This window comes from Styela clava, chromosome 2 (genome assembly GCF_964204865.1).
Source record: "Styela clava chromosome 2, kaStyClav1.hap1.2, whole genome shotgun sequence".
NCBI classification, from domain to species: Eukaryota; Metazoa; Chordata; class Ascidiacea; order Stolidobranchia; family Styelidae; genus Styela; species Styela clava.
Genome location: NC_135251.1, coordinates 20,417,370 through 20,434,855, shown reverse-complemented (window position 1 = coordinate 20,434,855; position 17,486 = coordinate 20,417,370). Strand labels below are relative to the sequence as shown.

General features: G+C 36.9%; 1 protein-coding gene across 2 annotated transcripts; it reads right to left on the bottom strand.

Annotated features, from left to right (window-relative positions):
* Positions 1 to 1,837: 1,837 nt before the first annotated feature.
* LOC120335959 (long-chain-fatty-acid--CoA ligase 1-like) lies at positions 1,838 to 5,455 on the bottom strand. 2 transcript variants are annotated; one of them, XM_039403571.2, is made up of 2 exons: positions 5,319 to 5,455; positions 1,838 to 4,827 (listed from the first exon to the last, which is right to left on the bottom strand). In XM_039403571.2, the coding sequence occupies exon 2, from the start codon at positions 4,766 to 4,768 to the stop codon at positions 2,738 to 2,740; it is 2,031 nt and encodes a 676-aa protein (XP_039259505.2). In that variant the 5' UTR covers positions 4,769 to 4,827; positions 5,319 to 5,455; the 3' UTR covers positions 1,838 to 2,737. The 2 variants fall into 2 exon arrangements, with proteins under 2 accessions (XP_039259505.2, XP_039259504.2); XM_039403570.2 differs by having other exon boundaries at positions 5,227 to 5,357.
* Between the last annotated feature and the right edge of the window lie 12,031 nt (positions 5,456 to 17,486).

The window sequence follows — 17,486 nt, the reverse complement described above, 5'->3', positions numbered from 1 at the left end:
TTTGATATTCGGATTTTTAAGCAAAAGTAGTTTCGCGAGAATGGAATTTACGTAGAAGGACTTCTGCGAGAATGGGATTTTGAGGGAAAAGACTTGGATTTGAGCGAAATGCATACGAAGAATTACTTTTCTACTATTTTTTGCTAAAGATTGTTTTCGCAAGTTTGTTTCCAGCTTAAATATAAACATAACGAAGCTCATGGATTCATCCGAATGTAATTTGGCGCCACGGTATTTCAATTTTTGTGCATGGACAAATTTATTATGGGCCCCAATTATATTCAAAACATTTTAGGTGCAGCAAAAAAATAAATGTGTGTCATATAAAAGCGAGCGGAATGAATTATTAATTTAAATCATGTTTCTCAGAAAAACGTTTTATTAAGTTGCTTCTTGTGAGGTCATATAAGTATCTCCACAAAAAATCAACAGTACGTTTTAATCTGTAATTTTTCAACTGTAAATCTGTTTTTATAGTGAGTAACGGAATAGTGATTCATCCATTTGTTTATATTATTTTTAGTCATACAAAGTTCCAATTGAAACAATTAATATTGAACTGACTAAAACCACCAGCAGCAGTTCTCATGTGATGATGTCACATTCAAATCACAAGTGGTATAATGACAACCTAGAACAGAGGTGGCCAACCAGTTAGAGACCAAGAGCCACATTCTGTACTTTATTACGGCGAAGAGCCACATTATAAACAAGAACACACACGAACACCAGACATGCCCATATATTCAGCTCTGTTAGAATGAAAGTTTAATGTAAATGTCGCAAACCGATATAATTATGACTAAAATTTACAAGCCAATTTATTGTTGGACAGGCCATTTAGTACGACTTCTGGCATTCGTTGTTTTAGAACAAGGTGGTCCAAACCCAGACCCGCGGGCCACATATATGGCCTGCCGGCTCATTTTCAGTGACCCGCGTAGCATTCGGAAAAAATTCAAAAAATTGGTGTTTGGTGATGATGTGTTTGCACAATATAAGTGTTTCGTATTGCACTACTTACCTCTTCATGGCAATATTTTGGCCCGCAAAGAATGCGAAAATAAATTTGTAGCCCCCGGAGCCGACAACTTTGGACCACCCTGTCCTAGAACAATAGTTAATCACCCATACACTTGAGCAGGTTGCTGCAGGCAGACCTGGCTCATTCCACCGAAGTCGTGTCGTTGATAATTAAAGTGCAACATATGAAATTTGTACTATTCCGTAAATTATTATGGATTAATTTGTTTCGTTGAATAACTCTTCTAGTTTTGAATGTTTCTGAGCAAAATTTGAACAGGGAATTTACTTTGAATTGAATTTACCCTGCCTAACATTGATTTCTCATTTTGGGATAAAGTTGCAAGTTGTAACGATTCTCTTTGTCAAATATTAGTGAGTTTTCGGACAATATAAATATCGCGCATTTGCCTTTTACTCCAAATTCAATCACGTGATTGCATTCACACTATCTCACACCTTGTTCGAATTTTTGTCTTCTTAGGCTTACACCCTTTTTTGTTAAATTTGGATTATTATTTCTTGCTTAAACATTACATCATCTCTTCTATTCTAATTTCGAAGCGAAAATCGTACAACACATTCCCGCCATTCTTAGTTTCACTGCATCGGAATTTCGGGTGTTCGGGCATTTCGGAGTTATTTGCCGCATGGTTTCTTGCGTTTGTAACCTGTTGTACAGTTGCATCACAGCCTATGCGTAAACATCGCATCCCAGTTGCTTGGGCAAATAACTCGGAGTTAAATTCCATTGTGAACTAAGAATTAATTAGATTACCTGTTAACTGATTTTAAGAAAATAAATCGCATCGCATCAATTTTAAATGTATTCGTTTTATTAATATCATTTTATTTACAAAGTAAGACTGGATTGTGAATATTTGGTACAATATATATATTAATGATACAAACAAGTCGGGCGAAAATATTAAACAGAAATAATGAATCGATTAGTTATACGTTTCCATGATGACAAATACCAGGAAATGCTTTAAATTAAACATTCGGTCGTTGTAGTCTTCGGGATCAGATTTTACTGTAGATCCATACTTGGTAGGCTGCAACTTGCAATACATCACCAATCATCGTATAAATTACAGTCCGACAAATACATGCGCAACAATAGTAATGCTTGGCGTTTATATTCGTAACAAAATATTTGGATCACACAAACATAAGGCACGCTGGCACAAGAGATCAGCTTTCAAGATACGATAAATGGCTGATAAATTGTTAAATGGCTGTTCTATACATAACAGAACATTAGATAAAACATAACGGGACATGCAAAATAATATTGATATTAACCCACGCTGGATAATAGTCTTGTAGCAAAAATAGAGTCTATTGGCGAAAATATTATGCAAACGTTCTACCATAACATGACTACCTGAGATGTTGCGAATGAAAGAAGTGAATAAACTTGAAGGTTGAATAAATATGGCGGATTTAAACAGGAGTAAAATTATATTGTTGTTGATACTTCATCAAGAATAAACGTAAACAACGCCAGAGGGCCACAACTATAGTAATAAAAATGATTGGATCATAGAATGTGCTTTGATGGATGTCGGGATAATATAACACGTAATTTTAGAAGGCTGCAAAGTTATCTTAGAAGCTGCTTTCTATTGAATATATTTACAGATACAGACTATCCCCCGGGGCACAATTTGTTTGGTTATCTGCCTTTTTTCATGTTGACGTCATCTAATTAGTCCAAGTCTTCATACATATGGTCAATTTGAGCTCTGTATTTCTTTTCAATCTGGATTCTTCTTGATTTCAGGGTGGGTGTTATCAAGTTGTTCTCCACTGTAAATGGGTCACTGTCTAAGTGAACCTTTTTCACTAATTCAAAGGACTTGAGACCGTTCTGTCGACCGATTTTATTCATATCATCCATGATTAATTTTGCTACTTCTGTCATTGAACACAAATCAGCAAACGACTTTTCATTAACGTCCACTCCCTTTTCCTTGCACCATTTTGCGAGGTTATCTTCATCGGGAATTACTATGCCTACTAGATTTGATTTGATGCTATCGCCATGAACGTATACCTGGCCAACAGCATCTGATATTGTATAGAGCTGCTCTATTTTTTCTGGAGCTATATACTCGCCCTGTGACAATTTGAAAATGTTTTTCCGGCGATCAATTATCTTCAACGCACCGTTTGGTAACCATTCTCCAATATCTCCTGTGTGAACCCATCCATCTTCGTCAATGGTTTCTTTAGTCTTCTCTTCGTTTTTGTAATAGCCTTTAAATGCACATAAGCCTTTACAGCAAATTTCTCCCTTGTTATCTTTTGCATAATATTCTTTTTCTGGCACATCGACAAGCTTTATTTCCATGTTTGGTAGGACTGAGCCCACATTTCCACCCTCATAATCTTTGTAGAGGGTAATCACGAAACCGGAGGTAGTTTCAGTTTGGCCATATCCCTCCACGATTGGAATGCCCATAACACAGCGAACAACGTTCAGTACTTTGGCAGATATTGGTGCTGCGGCGCAGATGCTCAACTTTACCCTTCCACCAAGCACTGCCTGAAATTTATGAAAAACTAATTTATCCCAGATTGTGTCGTCCGAAACGTTTCCCTTTTTCAAAGCGGACATCTTACGATTGAGACAGAAGTCGAATACGGCCTTTTTCATTCCAGAGTTGCCCACAGCTGTCATGATTTTTCCATAAATTCTGTTTACAAGTCTGGGAACCATAGGAAAGATAGTTGGTTTCAAAGTTGCAGCATCATCCATTAGTAACTTTGGATTACCTTGATAGAAACCGATGCTTCCACCGTGCATCAATACCCCACATTCTATATACCTCTCGAAAACGTGCGCCAATGGAAGATAGGAAAATAAAACATCTGAAGGTGATAGACCATAAAAGTAGTCTGAGCTACTGGCAAGAAATGCACAAGCAAGAGCCACCACATTGAGGTTGGTGTGCATGACACCTTTTGGAGCTCCGGTTGTTCCACTTGTGTAACAGACTGTGAAAAGATCATCTGACTTAGGAGGTACAAATTCTTTCAAACCACATGCCTTACCTTCTTCTTCAAGCTCATCCCACGAAATTAACCCAATAGATAACTCTTTGCATAATGCTTTGGTATCTTCCGTGGGGGTCTCGACGACTACAAGGAGCTTGAGAGTATTGGTTTTTCCTGACTTGGCATCTGCGAGCAACTTCATTGTCCTCTCGTTGGTGTCAACGATAATAATTCCGAGCTCACATTGGTTTACAATGTGAGTCATCGATTCTGGTCCCAATGTATCATAAAGTGGCACCGAAACCATTGAATAAGCAGCACAAACACGATCAATTACCAGCCATTCCAAGCTATTTTTAGCATAAATTCCTATGAATTGATTTTGATTTGTCTGCGCTCCTTTTTCGATGAGGCCTGATCCGATTTTACAAATCTTTTCGTATACCTGTTGATAGGTTACCCACTTGTATGGTTCGTCAGGTTTCGGTCTCCAGCCAGCACATTGAGCATCGTGGTTGATTTTATAGCCATGCATAAACATATCATGTACCGTGTAAACGCCGTCAAAGGTCGTCCCAAAAAATACGCCGTCATCAACTCTGGGACTACGTCGAACATGTTCCCGGCCTTTTACGGGCACGCTCTGTTGTTTTAACATTTCGCTGAGAGGTGGAGTCTTGAGAACTTCCCGTCCATTCAGTGGTTTTTTGAATTCCTTGATCTGATTTGGCGGTTCCATTTCTGCAGGTGGATCAACAGGCGTATCATTGACTTGTACGGTTTCTTCGACTTGTTGCTCTGACATTGTATGAAGCAATCTTATTAAGGTTTTATATTAAATTCTATAACGGAAGTATATATAAATTATTAAAATTAAATATTAGTAATTTAAAAGTAAAACGTTGATTTATGTTTTTTTATTGTTTCCACGTTTGTGATTCGAGTTTCTAATTCAAAAAGGTATATATATCGATATTTCGCACTACATTGGCTATCAACGAAATATGTTTATATTCGCCAAATGTGAAATATATTTACCCTAAATATTTCGCATTCATTATTGCAACACTGCGCAATTTTATACACAAAAAATACCCTTCTAAACGCCTTGTATTTCACATTTAAATTAACCATATGTCGCATCGCGGGCGATAATTATCATTGACAAATTCAAAAACTTCATTCAAACTTGATTACCTATTCCCAATGAAAATGTCATACGGTGAACGACATATCAACCTCACACCTATACCTTCCACCGGGCCTGTTTTGAAATCCAATGTACTAACCTAATTTTATTACGCAAGCTGCTCCATCTACAGTTACATAGTTCCACTGAAACGGAAACAGGCATGCAATTCAACTCCGTGACGTGAAGCTCGGTAGCAAATAATTCGATCTGCGACGAGATTGTGAGTCAAGTTTGAGCACGCATCTCGTATAAAACAAACCCGCCCTCTAAAATGGTCTCTCATATTGCTACCGCATACCATCACAGTCCAGAATTAAAATGGATTAAACCAGCGGACACGTGAAAATCATTCGGGCGTTCAAAACATTCCAACCATCTTTTGAATCTAGGAAGTAATTACTTGTTCGACGGAAAATTACCCTGGACCTACGACTGTATTTTTCTGCGACAGTATGTCTGAAGCTGTCGTCTGCATCTGTCTAAAGCTTAACGAAGAAGGAGGTGGTGATGCGTTTCAATGCTATATAACCCACCTTACACTTTTCTGATGATCAATAGACCTCTCTGCCGACGTTTTATTGAGAAATGAACGTGATAATTCTAAGAACTTGCCAACAACAAATACCGCCTCGCAGGTAGCCTCACTATAATACAGTACAAAGTACGGTGCGTCGATCGATCACAACGTGCAATGCTCATCTAGACAAGCCATTGCCGCTGCTATGTTGGATTTCTGGAGCGTACCTAACACAAGTAGAACAAATTAAAATTTCATTATGTCACAGTGAGAAAATGTGATGTTCGATAAGTCACGCATTATTACTCGACCGATTTCCTGTAATGCCAAACCACGCCAAGACTGAATGCAGGCTGTAATTAAGTTAATTAATTTATCACGTACAAGTGACTGAGAAATTCGTGCTAGGACTGAATATGGGCAGGGATAATTGTTTTACAGGACAAAGAAAGAAGAAAATCGAAGAAATTCCACAGCCCTCCACCTTCGTTTGTTACGCGCAGCACAGTATTGCTAAACGTTTCACCCTTTGACTATATATAATGACATCATTTTAAAATTATTCGAACAGGCCAGTACTGATCGATATTAAGCGTTTTAGCAGGGTTATTGGTGTTTTTAGACGGTTTTTTACAGTTTTTAAGCGTTTTAGCAGGGTTAATACTTTTGGAATGTCGTACTATCCATGCTTATACCATCACAACTTATTCACCAATCTTAACGTATCTTGACACCGACACATTTATCTATCCCAGCGGTGCGCCGCGAAAATTAACAGAATTGTGTTAAACCGTTAAACATAACCTAAATATGATTGAATAATTTACATATTGCATTTATTATAAAAGTTTTAGTGTTTTTTATTATAAATGCGGCGTATATGTATCAATAATTTCAATTTACCTTTCTATGTCGTTTACTTTCTGTTACGTAGTGTCTGCTCCGATCGTTTCGCAACAAGAGGTAGACACTACTTGATGCAATTTTCAGAGCTGAAGTTTATATTTCTGCTGAACCGAGTTTAGCGAACATACAATGTTTACAAGTTTTGTAATGCATAAAGTACATATGAGCGATAACAAAATTGTGTTTTATTTGAAAAGAAGCATTTTTTCATGTAAGTACGCGGTGAGTTTTTTCCGTGATAATTTGGTGCCGCACGAACGAAAAGTTTGGGAACCGCTGACTATCCTACAAAATCAGAGTTTCGTCTTTAATGGGTAATGGATTTCGTCTCTACGTATGGGTAATAGCTTAGGTATACGTTAAGTTAATAAATCATAGTATCACTTAAAACTGTTCGGGACGATTTCTGGTTCTTGCCCAAAGTACATATTAGTAAAGGTCGTTTGAAATTTTTGTCATGACGACTCACAACCATATCGCTCTATGTACGCTCCTGCCAAAAGCGAAACAATGATCCCCTTCCTAACATTGATATATATTGGGTAATACAGTATATTCTACTTTTGACGTTATGTTTTTCAACACATTCCACCTGAAACAATAAAAATCAGCTAGTCGAATTATTGGAATTTGATTAGCATGAGATTTGCTATGAGTTTAGTTTCATGACGTCTATTGTAACACAGCAGTGGTACCGAACCAATGCGAGCAAATCCAACCACTGTGCACAGTCGTACCCAGTGTTGGCAACTTAGACAGATTTTAATAAACGGCACTGTGACATATATCTCTGAGTTTTGAATTAATTAAATCGATATCTTACCTTATTTTTTATATATATTTAGTCAAAATATGAAAAACATCAGCTGCTCATGTTTCATTTTTATCTAGTGCATGTCATCTTAATGCGCCGGGCACGCGCACTGCTATCGCGTGACTGCCAACACCACAGCTGAACTTGATCATCTTCTGAGTAGTCTTACTATCCCGTCAAAAAATTGTTGACTTGGCGAAAAACATTCTTCAAAGATTGTTTTTTACCAGGGGTGCAAAACCTTTTTGCTATTGGCGGCCACATTGCATTTATTTTTATTCAATACGGCCTCCCGGGGGTTGATGAGCGCGCCATTTTTTTTTTGTGTGGGTGGCTTTTATGACGTCATAACTAGAGCTCGACCGATATCACTTTTTGGCACCGATACCGATAACGATATATCGGCCAACTGGTGACCGATAACCGATATGGACATACCGATATCTACAACCTGAACCCGCAGTAAATACAAATAGAAAGAAACATTCCGTTTCAGTCAATTAAAAGTTTGTGTTGAAAAATAAAGAAGTCCTACACAGTGCTTGCATCATTAATAAAAGTTTCACAGCAAATAAGAACACACATTAATGCACAACAGAAAAAAGGCAGTCAGTAAAAAGCTTATAGAAGTCCATTTTGATCCATACAATAGTAGGTGGGAGTAGGCTTGCACGTAATTTACGGAATTATTTCGAGTTACGGAAGGGAAGTTACGAATTACGTAAAGTCGTAATTATTGGTCGAGCGCTTTCGCAGCCGTTTTGAGCCGGCATGACGCGTTGCCACCCCGTTCGAGCGTTTGATTTCACGGTCAAAACGATATTATTATAAGCGTTATCACCGTAACGCAATTAACACCGACAGACTTTTTTGTCTTTACGATTTGGTATCTTTTTTATTTGGCGCTGATAATGATAAATAAGAATGTGTGATAGTTGATTGTAATTCCGGAAGGCGTATTTTTCTTTCTATCCGTGAAACAGACATGAGACGAATTTTACCACCGCTATAAGCGCTCAAAAGGAGAGAAGGCTAGGCTACTTTCTTTTCCCGACTCAATCACTTTTATTAATACAAATCACAGCGCATTAAAAAACAAAATAGAATTTATTAGCATCAATTTACAACGAGTTACGGGTAAGAACTTATCGCCGGCTAAATAATTAATATTTGATCTAAATTTATCGCAATTAATGTTATAACATTTAGGCCGCGAAATGATTTGATATAAAATGAAGCTTGGTAATCGGAATATCGTCAATAAGTCAGCATCAATAATTATTTTAAAATGCTAACTAGGTAGCAAAGTCGGATAATGTAAAAAACGGAGCAATAACAAGTCTTCGTCGCGAGGCAGGCGCAGGTATATTCAAATGAGAGAATACGCTTGTCGTTGATTAATATCTTAGAAACCCGAAATTTTTATTCAATACGAAAGTCGATTTTAAAAAAGGCAACTATCGTTTCATATATATCCGTATACCAGTGTCGGTAAATACGGTAATGATAAAATTGATCGCATAAAATTGGGACGGTTAATTTGCGAAGGTGATAAAGGAAAATCAGAGCCAACACAATAAAACAAGATAAAAATCAGAATAAATTTAATTTTAATTCACTCCTTTGTATTTTGTCTTTAACATCTGTCGCCGGCGGGTAGTACTGTCGGTAATATGAAAACCAAACTTCAATGTCCCATTCGGAAAAGAAGTGGATTCAAATGGTTTTTATGATAGGTTTAAACTTGTGAAAAATATCGCAATTACGGGGTCATTACGTAATCGATTTTGCCGTAATTACGGAATTGATTTTTGTCGATTACGTGCAAGCCTAGACTGGGGACGCAAGATATTCGAAGGCGAGGATTTTGCGCCGCTCGAAGAGATAAAAGAGAGAGAGAAATATAGAAGAGAACTCTCTGTTCATTGAAAGGCAAAATGAGAGAAGCGAAAAAAAGAAAACGCTCGGCCGCAGATATTTCCCGGAAATAAATACTCATTTTTTAGGACGTGGAAAAGCGACTAGCGCTGATATATATCGGCAAGATATATCGGCCGGTTGGGCCGATATGATATATCGGCAAACACACAATATCGGCCCGATATATCGGTTGGCCGATATATCGGTCGAGCTCTAGTCATAACCACGTATTTGACCCATGCGAGGTGCAGTCAGCCCAATTATGAAGTATTTAGGACTACTTGGAAGTATAATATTCGCATTTTAAACGGATTTTTCCTTTCGGTGGACCTATTCTTGAGCAGATATATTGCAGCAAGTTGCATAATGGTTGCACTATTTTGAAAAAAATCGAAAGTCGGGGAGGGGGGAAGGGGCGGTCGCGAAGATGAACAAGGGCGTGCTCATGAATATCGAAGGGTGGTTGAGAAAGAAATGCTGCTATATGAGACAAGCAGGGAGAGGCTAAAAATGGGAAAGTTGCATGACGCACTAAAAACAATCAAACCTATACGTCAGTTGAGGCTGGGCGTGCATTTTCGGCTCTTGGGTTTCTTGCTCACTGTTTTTGCGTCGGTTTTAAAAAAATAAACATGACTGCTCATAATATTTTGTGTGTGTGTGTGTGTGTTTCATTTTATTAATCCCGGAATTAGAAGGTGAAAATCCCAACCACGGGTTTTCCAATCTGGTCCCGAAATAGCAACCATACCTCTCAGTCGTCCTTCCATACCTGCCGTTGACAGCAAACAAAACTAGTGTAAGACAGTATACCTAAAGTTCTTTACTTGCCTTATTACAATATCGAAACTATTGTGCGTCTTTGCACGGCACAGAGTCTCTTGATATTTTTACGGGCTCGGCGAGTATACTATTCGTGAATTCGCTACAATTGTCTTTTGTACGAACCTGAACGTTTGGTTTTCACAATGACCGCCACTCGGGTATTTTATCTGCAAAATTGTATTCACATTGTGATATGATTTCGTGATAGTTTTACTGTGTGTTTTTTTTTTTGTTTACTATCTGGTGGTGATATTGTAGTACTGGGATATGCATCTAGACTAGAGCTGCGTCCTAATACTTCGTTTCTGATCCCAGAATTTCGACTCATCATTATTTTAGTCGCGATATCGATATTTGTTTTGATGAAATAAATTCAAAACCCTAATTCAGGCAATTCATCGACTTTTACGGCCATTTTGGACAATCATATACAATTCCATTACTAAAACCAGCGAAGGTGAATTCTATCGACACAAGAAAGCGAATGAGCTTTCAATGTAAGCGAGTTTTCGAGGGAGCGATCGACCACACGGTCATCCGAGTCCACTCCCCCCATATTCACTGTTATGCACAGGGTTCACAGTTTGTTGGATGACTATATAGGAGCATTCAACACTTTTATTCAATTATGAAAAGATAAGCAAGCATAAATTCGACAAACAAATAACTGGAGCAAAGGACTTCAGTATATATTTGAGTCCCAGGTTAAAGATCTCGGGTTTAACTTTTAAGTTCGAGTTGTTATTATGCTTAATGATTTTTCAACTTTAATACCGTGTTTCCCTGAAAATAAGACTGGGACCTATTTCAGTTTCACCCGCAAAATAACACTAGGGCTTATTTTGGGGGGATGTCTTATATTTTCATTTATCAAAAACAAAATTACAAAGTAGAAAATTAATGACGAGATTTTAAAATATACAAAATATGAAAACCGATATCTATTTACTTAATAACACGTTTTTATTCAAAATAACTGCAAAACATAGATCATTAATCATTTAAAACGTGTAGGAGAGATTTCTTGCTATTTAACAGGTCAAAAAAAAATTCGCGTTTTTGACTAGGTCCGGGGAGCGCTTATATTCAAATCATTTTTCAAAATTGAGGCTAGTTCCTATTCTCAGGGTAAGTCTTATTTTCGAGGAAACACGGTAAACCCAGTGACCTTTTTTGTATGATTTGACCATTCATTGTCCATGTGGCGTTAAATATACTGAATGAGACATTTAGGGGAAGGTGGGGTACGTTGGGACATGGGGCACAGTAGAAAATCAGCTATCACACTGATACTATATCCGCAATCCTGTTCGCGGCTCGATGTTCCAATCCGCCCTTAGGTGAGTTACAACGTCCCCGCGAACGGACAACGGACGGGTAGAGCGGCGCAAGATATGGGGTGAAATTGGTTTTGGGAAGTTGAAAAAAAAATTTCACCTTTCCAGTTTTTTCTTTTTTTTAGTTTAGCCTTTCCAACGAGACAAACCATCGTCTGATATTCTTTAGCGTCAGTCCACTGTAAAATATTCCTAACGTTAGCGAGTGGCTGTGCCTTCCGAAATTTGCCGTGGGATGGTCTGAAAATATTTGTTTCCTATGGGGAACAATGGACCGGGGTTCAGTGGAACATGCTCTACAGGGCACAATTCGACAGTGTTTGATACAATAAGTGCTTAGAGACTTAGAGATGCGTTATATTTTGTGTAATATAATGGTTTCTTTCGACCCATGGCCCAATATGGAATATATTCGAGAATCAATAATATTTCCAGATTTAGATTCGAGGAAGGAAATAATCAAATTTTTTTGCAAAATGTTTTGTCAAAATATCTGAACTATTTCAGTTGAACATTGATTTTAAAAATATTAAATCTTCAAATTCGAAGTCTCCCCGTACTTTAGACGATTATGCTGATTAATTGCTTATTTTTAAGGGCATACTTCGTTGAATTTTGACAGACTGACCCATTGTGCCCTAGGGTCTGTCCGATTGTGCCCCACAAGTGGGGTACAGTGGGACACTTGACAGACGTTTTTCAAAGCATTTTGGTAGTAAGATGTGTGTCGCAAAGGAATTTCTTTGTTGCTGAATAAAAACTACATTTACCCCTCTATGCATTAGTCCCGCAAACTCAAGAGAATATGCAGAATTAACGGCTCAAAATATGCAAAAGAAAAAAAGTGTCCCAACCTTCCCCATTTTTCCCTATTTGGTACACGGGCTGTCAAATTCACCTTGTTGAAATTGTCATTGATACTTAATTTCATGTGCTTGCTGTAAAAATCAAAGTAAGTACCTTAATATGGGCCGCATATGTCACTATGCCGCCAGAATATTTGGCTTCGTATGAAAATACGAAGACTTTAATGACACCAAATGGTGGTATCGTTACCCAGTCAGTTACTGCTAGGCCGCGAGACGAGGTCGTTTATATTTCGTTTCGTAGCGCACATAGGGGAACTACCTGAAAATTATTTTAAAATGTTCCTCAGAAATTTAGTAACAAATAATGGCATTTCCAAAAGTTGTCACGTACGGCAGCAATTTCCTTGTTGTGGGCGCGTGCTCACTGGAGCATGAAGTTGAGTTGATTTAGTAGTTCGTCAATACCCTATTTATTGAATCTTCCGTTCTCACGTACATTTTAGTTCCCAAATTGTTTTACTTATTTTTGCTGGTTTACTTCTGTATTGTTTGACTTAATCTGCCTCTATAATGGTGTCGCTGACATGAGGACCTTTGATTGTCTTTTCGCGATCCCTCGTCTATTGCAGTTCAAATATTGTACCTTTTTCTTTCAATGAATTTATTTAATTTTTACCATTTGTTTAAATGTACGATGTTTTTGCAAGACAAAAAATAAATATCTGTATCTGTCTGAGAGGTGAGAAATCAAGTTGTAGACGGACAGTTGGTGTTTTAAAATATAGTCTATAGGCATTTCAGACTGTGATATATCGAAATCCAGAGTAGATATAAGTATAAGTATAAGTATAAGTTTATTTCGACTCCATAATCAGCATAACAATACATTTGACAGATAAAAACAAATAAATAAAATCTGATTATGAAATCAGGGGAGCAAACAAAACCTTAGATAAGGTTTATAACGTACAAAATATAAGATGAAAGGTTTTGCCAAGAGGAAGTGGTACGTGTTTACTCACCTAAAATTATCAAGTTATTTCACACACGCTCACATGCACCCACCAGCCACACACACACACAACCACTGAGAAGTTATTTAAGTAAGAATGAAACGCGATAAATTTAGGGTATACTATACAGTAAACAAAAAAATAAATAAATACTAGAAAAGAAAATTATCTGCCACACCATATTGATATTTTTGTAATGGTTGCCATTGCCAAATTGATCGATCTTCTAATCGTTAATTAGGTATATAAAAAGAAGATTCTATTGAAAACATATTGCCAAGCTGATTATAGTTGGAGTCAAATGCCAAGTTGCCCAACCAAAGTTGCCAGAATTGGGTGCATGAAGAGGTGGGCGAGACCATTTCATTCCCCAAATTAGAGCCTATTATTGCCAAATTATAGTCCAGATTGTAATAAGTAATTAGGTTACCGGTAACAGTAAAATTACTATAATTAAGTAAAGTAGGATGTGGAAATAAATTGGTTACAAAGGGTCTAAGTGAGGTTTTTCATTCTTGGGTATTGATTTCAGACAAGGATATGGGAATGAGGTTGTTATTTCACAGGATATCGGGAGTCTTTTTTTGTTTTTTTCCTTATGTGTTTTACTTCATTTAATCACTTTGAAGTAACCTGAAAAACAAAAAATAAAACTGCGAGTAGATGTTTCAATGATTGGGTGAAGGGGAACGCTCTGAACTATTTATTACAGGCAAAAAATAATTGTTTAATTAAATGGGATGTATTGTCATTATATAGCGATGGATAGATGATCTATGATGACATTCTGCTTGGGACAGAGAAAAATTTATCACACCATGCAAAAAACACACAAAATTTTACTATCTATACCTTGGCCAACAAGTCAACTCAAACACCATGCCTTAACATAAAACGCATGCATACATAAATGATATAAAAACCACATCCAATTACAATGACCCACAGCAAATTAAAATCTGAAGGGGAGAATCCAACATAGCTCTACTGCTCGCCTAGTTGCAATAATTAGTAACCTTGCAGGAACAATATTGTACTATCTACAACCCTTATACCACCACTCAAACATAAGACCAAGCGTGTATGATAGGGACATCACAGCTAGAAAAAGATAAAAACACGAGCGTGAAGTGATAGAATGTGTGCAGTTATTTAAAGAAAATATCATCCGAGTACGTTAGCTACCTATATATTTAAAAAAATATATATATACTCATGCATGTCACAATACCATTTCTTTGGTGCTGGACTAGTTCTGGCCAAGTCGTGGCAAGATATTATTATAGTCGTGGCACAATATTATTATAGCTGTTCAACATTTTCATTAAAACATTAATGTGCAAGTGTGGAGTGTCCCAAGTTTTTGTCATCGAATACCACCAGTAGTAATTTTTAATATTTGGAAACTAAATGAGACTTGACTTGTTTTTGAAAAGATTTTTTGGACTTTAACGTCTTCAAATTTAAGGGAAGAGAATTCCAAAGTTTGGGTCCAGTAAAAGACAAGGAATGCTGACTCACGGATTTACTCATGAAAGGTACGAATAAATCAGAACTACTTCTTCGGTTGGAGGTATTTTTGACAAGTATGTCATTAAAGCAATTGGGCAGCGCATTATTATGGAAGTCGTGAGCTAGAGATAGTATTTCAAATTTCATCATATCTTCAACCTTAAGTATATTTAGTGATTTGAAGTAAGAGTCTACACTTTCACGTTTTCTTTTACCAAAAACTATTCTTAATATGCAAACACTGCAGGACTGAAGTACATCCAATGAGAATATATACGCTCATTGAGTACATCAGTTAAAATTCTTAATGTATATATAAGAAGTATTAGTCAGTATTTAGTGGTATTTTTACACTCAAGCTGTTCCAAATCTGATTTTCTTTCTAATTTTAGATACTGTACTACAAAAGAAAACGGCAATGTTTTTCATTTTCAACTCATTTTTTTCGGCGTTTTTCAAGGCCTCGTCTCACGGCCTATATCCATGGTAGAGGAATATGAAACAAACCAAGGTAGCAGAAAAAGCCAGTAAGAAAACAGGAAAGAAGTGACTGGAAACATCTAGCGTCCTTCAACAGCCTGAATCAAAAATTTGTTACACCTTTTAACAACGCCTTAGCATAACTTAACTAATAATAATATTAAATAAGAAGGGCGATGAAGAGGAACGCAAGATCGAGCAGTAATAACTGAAATTCATCCGCCTGCTCACAGCTGATCAAATTTAATTGTTACGTCATACAGAAGTCTGCGTTCATTGGTCAATGTTGCCGGAAAAGTAAAGAATATAGGATCGATCGTAGCACATATTTTTGGTAGTAAAAGCGTCTTTTTCGTAAAATGTGCAACTTTTGGAAACGGAAACAAGGTATTATTTGTTACTGAATTTCTGACGAACATTTTAGAATTATTTCCAGGTAGTTCCCTTATGTGCGCTACGAAACTCATTTCCTCGTCTCACGGCCAACTGCCTCACGGCCTGTGGAAACGTTTTTTTTATTTTTTATTTTTATATATGTACGTGTATTGTACGTAGTAGTATATATTTACGATTGTGCCGCATGTTGTCTTTCCGGGCTAATAAATGAAAAAAAATAAAATTTCGTTGTCTCTCTATCGCAAACATGCTGTTCTGTTGCGGGGATTCCCCTTGACGAAAAGTTATGTAAATGCAGAAATGCCAGCGGTTTTTTTATGCGACTGTTTGCTGAAAGTTAATGAGGGTTTGAGATATTCGTAAACAAAAAAAAAAATGAGATACCGGTATTTGTACCTTGTGATTGCGTGTAGAGGACTAAGTCGGTAAGTAACAAAGCTAGGAAAGATTTGGCCATTCTACCTGTAGTACCAAGTTTATTTCCACAACTTGAGTTAACCATTGTGCTGAGATTTTTTCTTTTAACAGCAATAGCATCAGGGTTATCATTTTTCACTTATGTCAGAGACATTTAAAACATAAATAGGCTATATAACATAAAACATAAAAGAACAAGCTTTTTACATGAACATTGCACTTTAATGGCAGCGCATGTACCGTACTGTGTAGCTGCCTGCAAAATCAAACATGTCAAATGGGAGCCCAATATCAATATGTACCGGTAACTGTGTCATCTACAACTGTACAAAGGGGGTCATTCAAACGGGTCCATATCACCATTCCTAGACCTTACCTGATTGAGATATGATTGTTTATATATTATTGTAATTGGACTTCTTCTATCTGTCTATACTTGTACAGCAATATATGTTACCTAATACCTAGCATGCTTCCGATTTCCTGAACTTGTTTTGTAACTTCAAAAATATTTCAACAACAAAATAATTGACGAGAACAAATGAATAAACTGATTACAGAATCAGTCTAGCAAACAAAACCCTGCAGCCCTGAGTGAGTTTTAAAATGTACAGAATTTAAATTGAAAGGTGTTGCCAAAGAAGTGGTCTGTATACTGGTATGTCTGTATGTATGTCTGTTACCTAGAGGTAAAATTGTAAAAGTATTACTGTATTAAATGAATTCATACATACTCCAGAAATAATGCTGAATTACTTAGTACATGTAGTGAATAAAAAGAAAACTAGATTATGTAACGTACGTTACCCTATTATCGCCACTTGCCAATTTTCGCCACATGCCTTTAGAATCGCCCTGCTGCAGTCACACTTTCAGATAGCGCTGAATATGAGTTGTTTTCGGATTGCGACGTCATAAGTGATAAATATTAAACATATTCTGTCACCCGGTGGCGTAAAGACATCTCAATAAAAACATACATTTTTGTAAAATGTAAAAATCAGCTGATATCACGCTCGGCCAACTTTTTGGGAGGGCGGTAATTACTAATTAGCAGCCCAAAATGGCGCGACAGTGTTTATTTATTTTAGTTTTTGTCAGTCAGTGTTAGATCGACGTTGAATCAAGTTTGAAATGGGAAGTGTTTGTAAATATCGTGCTGTTGTTAATTATTGTATCCGCAGGATGGCGAAAATAGGATAAAAAATTTTGGCTCGCCAAAAGGGAGAACCGGAAAAATCGTGAAAAAACAAAACAGCAATGCTCAATAATGTGAGGACAAACACTAAAAAGAAGTGTTATCAAATCTTTAACAGTAA

Coding starts and splice junctions, on each gene's coding strand:
- LOC120335959 (XM_039403570.2), bottom strand. CDS start 5,248: ATGACATTTTCATTGGGAATAG. Junction 4,828..5,226: donor GACATTTTCATTGGGAATAG/GTAATCAAGTTT, acceptor ATACAATGTCAG/AGCAACAAGTCGAAGAAACC.